At 49.4% G+C, this 6,734-nt stretch overlaps 1 protein-coding gene across 2 annotated transcripts in view; it reads left to right on the forward strand.

Moving 5' to 3' along the window:
* TUBAL3 (tubulin, alpha-like 3) overlaps positions 1–6,734 on the forward strand; it is a 7,136-nt gene extending 402 nt beyond the window's left edge. The window contains exons 1-4 of one of the 2 annotated variants that reach the window (XM_010080361.1): positions 1,302–1,316; positions 2,611–2,854; positions 4,477–4,625; positions 5,312–6,734. In XM_010080361.1, the coding sequence (XP_010078663.1) occupies positions 2,653–2,854; positions 4,477–4,625; positions 5,312–6,286 (1,326 nt within the window). In that variant the 5' untranslated portion in view covers positions 1,302–1,316; positions 2,611–2,652 and the 3' untranslated portion in view covers positions 6,287–6,734. Of the gene's footprint in view, positions 1–1,301; positions 1,317–2,610; positions 2,855–4,476; positions 4,626–5,311 lie in introns of those variants that run through there. The other variant, XM_010080360.1, reaches the window with a different exon arrangement.

Here is a 6,734-nt window from a genome sequence, read left to right on the forward strand (position 1 = left end):
GGGGGGGAAAAACAGCGTATCTCGATACCCAACTATATGATAGATGAAAATGTAAAGTTTGACACTTCTGGCATTTTTCCCTGAGTTTAACACTCCAACTCTTGCACTGCCACAGGGAATTAATGCAACTTGCAGAAACCTTTAGGTTTTTTTTTTTTTTCCTTTAGGAGTGAGCTGCCATGTTGCCTTTGTCTGCTACAAACCCTTGGGATTAGATATTAAATGAATAAAGTCCTCCTTCAGTCCAGTTTTTTTTAATTCAATTTTTGCTCTAAAGAGTTTGCAGCTGTGAAACTGCAGGGGATTGAGCTGGTTACTAAAAAAACCTGCGACTCTCACCAGCGCTGCCTGATCTGGCTGAAACTTTGTGTAAAGAATAACACAACTGTCACCTTGTTGTGAACACAAAAAAAAAGTTGCTGGAAAATCTGCTGGTGTCCCTTGGCATGTTGCAAAGGGAAGAAAACTTCAAAGTAACTTGTAGTGAGCCAGCTTTTGAACTTTTTTCCTTTTATCTGTTGACTTCTAGAGTCTGTCTTGGCTACAAAAGAGTTAAACATTTACATGCCATTTCCAATGGGAAAATCAGCTGGACAACAATAGGCTGCCTATAGCCAGAGTCTGTAAAAATGCAGCTCATCTTAATGTAAAGATGGGAAATCTGGGATCTCAAAAAAAGCTTCTGACTTATTTGAAGGCAGAAAAAAAATCTGCACTTTCTCCCTTCTAGCAGGCCCCACATTTTTTTTTTCCTTATTTTTTTTTTCTTTTTTTGGGTCCTATTCCCTATGCTCTGGGCTGGAAATACTAGCGCTTCCTTGAAGCAGGTGCTGGGACTGGGGAGCTGGGAGAGGATAGTGAGCGGAGCAGCTGTCCCAGCTCGCGCTGGTGAAGCGGCGGTGGCTCTGACCCTTACAAACTGTGGTGAGGAGCTATTGCAACCATCTTGCTCCGAGGGATGGGCAAATGGCAGCCAGCATTTCCCACATAGTGCAAATATCAACTGGGTGAGGGAGGACTTAAACCCAGCCTCCACACCCAGAAGAAGTGGCAGTCTCAGCCCAGACCTGGATTAAGCGGTGTTTAGCCAGCTGTGGGTAAAGGGGTTGGTGTCCTTCTGCGGTACCAGGAACATTCATCCAGTTGGTGTCTAGATTTTGGGTGGATGACCTGGACATGTGGTGGCTGTTGGAGTTGTTTGATCTTGGCACATCTGTTCTTGGAGACTAAGAGGGGAAGAAATTGCATTGCATCCTCTCCTGATGGCTATTGCCACAAGTGGTTGGTGCTCAGGACTGTCCCAGCATCACTTTCAAGTGACTTTCAAGGGACAGGGTACTTCTGGCAGGATGGTCAGATAGGATCAAGGAATTACAAATGGTTTGGGTTAGAAAGGACCTTAAAGATCATCGAGTCCTACCCCCTGCCATGGGCAGGGACACCTCCCACTAGCCCAGGTTGCCCAAAGCCTCATCCAGCCTGGCCTTGAACCCCTCCAGGGATGGGGCATCCACAGCTTCTCTGGGCACCCTGGGCCACTGCCTCACCCCCCGCACAGGAAAACATTTCTTCCCAAGATCTCATCTCCATCTCCCCTCTTCCAGCTCAAACCCGTTCCCCTTGTCCTGTCCCTGCACCCCCTGACCCAGAGCCCCCCCAGCTCTCCTGTAGCCCCCTTTCAGCACTGGAAGGTGCTGGAAGGTCTCCCTGGAGCCTTCTCTTCTCCAGGCTGCACACCCCCAGCTCTCTCAGCCTGTCAGATCAGTGGCACTGCTTGCCATCCCCAGGTGGGATCACCAGCTCCCTTTCACGGTGATCCCTTGGGAAGCTGCAATTTTCCATGCTGTGCATCTTAGTAATTGGAAATCTCTGCTTGGGCGCTGGGACATGAGCTTCTGTCATCGCTGCGGCAACGCTTTGATCTTGGGGTGGTGGAAACAGCAGAGATGCCAATTACCCAAGGAAGCACATAACCATCAAAAGTCCCCAGAGAGTCTCTGGAAGATGCCTCCAAAACTGGCCTGGAGGTAGTTAGAGGCTCCTGGAAAGTGACCTGGTTAAATCAGGACTCTGAGCCTCTCCCTGGGTGTCAGCCTGCCCTTGTTCTGGCCTCGGGCATCTGCTGGTTTCCTCCAGTCTCATTTCCTGCTGTGTCTCCCAGCTTGGCTGTGGGTTTCCCAAGTTTGTTTTCTCCTTGCTTGGTGCAGAGCTTTTTTTTTTTTTTGGATCCAGGAGACTGGAGATGTTGTCCCTGATGCCCCACTGCTCTGGGACCGAGGGGATTGACAACCCAGGGCCAGTTGAGCATTGAGCAAAGAGCCAGCGCTGCTCAGCTGCTTCCTGCCCCAGCATGAAACCCATCACCTCCTTCCTTCCTCCCCCTCTGGGCTGGGGGAGCCCTTCCTAAGGATGCTGGGTGTGCGGCTCGGCTGTGTCCAGCTGCCCTGCAGATCGTGGTTTGATCCTCGCTCCAACTCCCAGCGGTGGGCGGAAGCTGCCTGTTTCCCTAATCATCCGCAGCAGCAAATGGTTCGAACGAGAACCGTGGGGGCTAGGGCTAAGTCACAGGATGTCTAAAAAATCTCCTTAAAAAGCCGTTTCCCCTTGCAGAGGGAGTGCATTTCCATCCACATCGGGCAGGCTGGCGTGCAGATGGGCAACGCTTGCTGGGAACTGTACTGCCTGGAGCACGGGATCCAAGCGGATGGGACCATTCCTGGACCCAAGCAGGTGAAACCTACGGAGCCGAAGTCCGACCAAGTGGATTCTTCTTTCGAGACCTTCTTCTGTGAGACAGCGTCTGGGAAGCACGTGCCCCGGGCAGTGTTCATAGACTTGGAGCCCACTGTCATCGGTAATAGTGGGGCAGTTGGGTGTTGTGGCATTTTTTTATCATGACTCCTGACCCTTCTTACCTGGGGCTTGTGTTGCTGCCTATGTTGCCCAGCAGTTCCTACTCCTCTGCTCTAGTAAAATGTCTCCAGCCATCAGAATAATAGAATCACAGAATGGTTTGGGTTGGAAGGGACCTTAAAGACCATCTGCTTCCACCCCCCCCTGCCATGGGCAGGGACACCTCCCACTAGCCCAGGTTGCCCAAAGCCTCATCCAGCCTGGCCTTGAACCCCTCCAGGGATGGGGCATCCACAGCTTCTCTGGGCACCCTGAGCCACTGCCTCACCACCCTCACCATAAAGAATTTCTTTCTAATATCTAGCTAGTCTAAATCTGCCCACTTCCAGTTTAAATCCATTACTCCCTGTCCTGTTGCTACATGCCCTTGTAAAAAGTCAGGAGACAGTTTTCATTTCCAGATAGACCTGGGAGTGATAAACCCATTGCTCTTACTACACTGACTTTTCTTTAGTTGATCCCTCTGTTGAAGAGACCTGCTGTCTTGAGCAGGATCCTCAGTGGATGTACAGTGGAGTGGGTTTGTTAACCTCAGTGGCTCTGAACTGGATTACACCATCCTATGTCCTGACGTGGCACATCTGGTTTCAATGCCACCTGTGATGTCTCTTTGGGCAGATGGGTGGTACATATTTCATGGTTCTGCAGAAGCTGGGTGTCCTGCTGCTGCAAGCTTGCTGCTTCCCCTTCCAGCCTCAGCTCCTTTAGTGATCTCTGGGCATTTGACTCAACCATGGCACTTTGATTTGGAGTACCTTCCTAGAGAAATTATTATTATTTTTTTTTTTTTTACTCAACTGGTGGAAGTGATTCCCAACCACCTACATCCATCTACCTACTTCTGCCTTCTAGGCTTCTCCTGGGTGTTTACTCCTATTTTACCATCTAGGATGTGTGACTCATTATTTCATCTAATGGAAGGAATGTAGACATTTGTTTTGGTTCCACTTAATTTTTAGGCACCTTATCAAGGTACTAAATTGGGAACCTAGTGAAGGAGCCAGTAGAACATGAAATATATCTGCTATTGAGACTGCGTGGGTTTAAATACCCGTTGGAGGTATCTCCAACCTCATTGACTGCATGGAGCCTAGAGAAACTGCTCCTAATGCCCGTCTTCATAAGGTGCCCGAAGCTGGGTCAGATACATCTAGCAGAAATGTCAACACTGGAGGCACTCTGTCTCATCTTCACTCTGCTGGAGAGCAGAGGATGGACGTAGTGCTTCCAGCCACTTCAAGATGCTTTGCAACAAGCAGAAACACAACCTGCATATGGCAAATATAATCCTATAATAATGTCGGAAACATAAACAGTGTCCTAACTCTTTAAGCCAAATTACATTAGGATGTCAAGGTGGCTGCTGGGTGAAGGTGGAGGAGGTATAGTAGGAGGCTGACAAATTACCCTGGACAGGGTTATTCTTACCCTTTCCATTATTCCCAGTCTGAACTAACCGTGCCATGGGCTCCTGGTAGAGTTGCTTTGTGTTTTACTTTGTCACACTGATGTCTAGAACTTCTAACTTTGTGCTGCTCTCCATGACTGCTCCTCCTTGTGTAGATGAGATCAGGACTGGGACCTACCATGCGCTCTTCCACCCAGAGCAGCTCATCAGTGGCAAGGAAGATGCTGCCAACAACTATGCCCGTGGCCACTATACCATCGGAAAGGAGATTATAGACACCGTCCTCAGCAGAATTCGTAAAATGGTAAGAGGAAAGACAATCTTTCCCTTAAAATAACACCCCATGGGCAACGCAATTAAGGTTTGGGGTAAAAATTTTATAAGAAAAACCCCTTTATGTGAGCTCAAGAGCTGCTGTGACTGGGTTCGGGGCTCAGTAAAGCAAGGGGCCATCTGAACCTGCATATTTGCCAAAAAAACAAGTGTCATTGCACGTCATACATCTATTAGGTGACAACACTGGACTGAAGAGACAGAAGAGAAGGACTTTTGACCACAAGGAAGCCCCACCCTGGTTGTGCAATTGTGGAGATTAATTCTGAATGAGTAATTGATAGCCAGGCTGGGAAGACCAAACTCCACATTTGATAGGAGTGTAACAATGTATGTGGATGCCCGACAATGAAATGTTTTTGAGATGTCTCCTAAGGTTCTTGGACCCACATGCTACCCTGTTTCCCATCTCAGGTGCTGAGGTATGCATTGAGCTGATAATTTAGCAATTTGCCAAGAATGCCACAACTGATTAAGACGTGTGCTTAAGATGCTCAGTAGGGTGACATACTGAGTGAATCCACTCTAGAAATTAGGTGCATTCTGGCCAGTAAATGCCCTAAGCAGAATTTATTATTTAAAAAAGAAATGTATTATTTGGGATAAGTTATTCCAGTCCTTAACAGAGAGAAGTAAATATACATTATTCTGCTGCAGGCTGACCAGTGCAGTGGACTCCAAGGGTTCCTGGTCTTCCACAGCTTTGGGGGAGGCACAGGCTCTGGGTTCACCTCCCTCCTCATGGAGCGGCTCTCCGTGGAGTACAGCAAGAAGTCCAAGCTGGAGTTCTCAGTGTACCCAGCCCCACGGGTCTCCACAGCAGTGGTGGAGCCCTACAACTCCATCCTCACCACCCACACCACCCTGGAGCACTCGGACTGCTCCTTCATGGTGGACAATGAAGCCATCTATGATATCTGCAACCGCAACCTGGACATCGAGCGTCCCACCTACACCAACCTCAATAGGCTCATTGGGCAGATTGTCTCATCGGTCACCGCCTCCTTGAGATTTAATGGTGCTCTGAATGTTGACCTGATAGAATTCCAGACCAACTTGGTGCCTTACCCGCGGATACACTTCCCGCTCACGACCTACGCACCCATCATCTCGGCAGAGAAAGCCTACCACGAGCAGCTGTCGGTGCCTGAGATCACCAACGTTTGCTTTGAGTTCTCCAACCAGATGGTGAAATGGGCCGGTGGCAAGTACATGGCGTGCTGCCTGCTCTACCGGGGTGACGTGGTGCCCAAGGATGTGAACGCGGCCATTGCAGCCATCAAAACGCGCCGGTCGATCCAGTTTGTGGACTGGTGCCCCACGGGTTTCAAGGTGGGTATCAACTACCAGCCTCCCACGGTGGTGCCTGGGGGAGACCTGGCCAAGGTGCAGCGGGCTGTCTGCATGCTGAGCAACACCACGGCCATCGCGGAGGCGTGGGCCCGCCTGGACCACAAGTTTGACCTGATGTACGCCAAGCGAGCCTTTGTGCACTGGTACGTGGGGGAGGGCATGGAGGAGGGGGAGTTCTCGGAGGCCAGGGAGGACCTGGCTGCCCTGGAGAAGGATTATGAGGAGGTCGGAAGGGACTCGGCAGATGGAGAAGATGAGGCTGATGAGGATGAGTATTAAGAAACTGCAGTTTGTTCTTAATGAAGTCAAACCTCAGATGAAATACAAACCTTCTGTCATCAGGCTAAACTGGTCCTGAGTGCCTGGAGGTGCCAAAGGATCATCCTGAACCTCAATGCTACTGTTTGACCTATTATAACTTTCCTGCTTGCATAGTCTCTGTGCTCATAGTGCACTTCTCTAGCATGGGTGTCTCGAGCTTTATCACACTGCTGTTTATCAATGAGTGAAGCTGAATAAGTGCCTGGCTTAGTGTTGGGGACACATCCTGCCTGGGCAGAGGATCCTGCTTCCTAGTCTGGGGGGAATGTTGCAAGCTGCCTGCTTTGGCTGAAGTGGCAAAATCCTGCTCTGGCTTTTACTGTAAAAGCACCTTTTAATTAGAAATGTACCTGTACACTTCTATGCAACTGCCTTTTTGTATTTGAATAAAGACTTGGGTTTTTTT

This window comes from Pterocles gutturalis, unplaced genomic scaffold, assembly GCF_000699245.1.
Source record: "Pterocles gutturalis isolate BGI_N339 unplaced genomic scaffold, ASM69924v1 scaffold11284, whole genome shotgun sequence".
In the NCBI taxonomy this organism is placed as follows: domain Eukaryota; kingdom Metazoa; phylum Chordata; class Aves; order Pterocliformes; family Pteroclidae; genus Pterocles; species Pterocles gutturalis.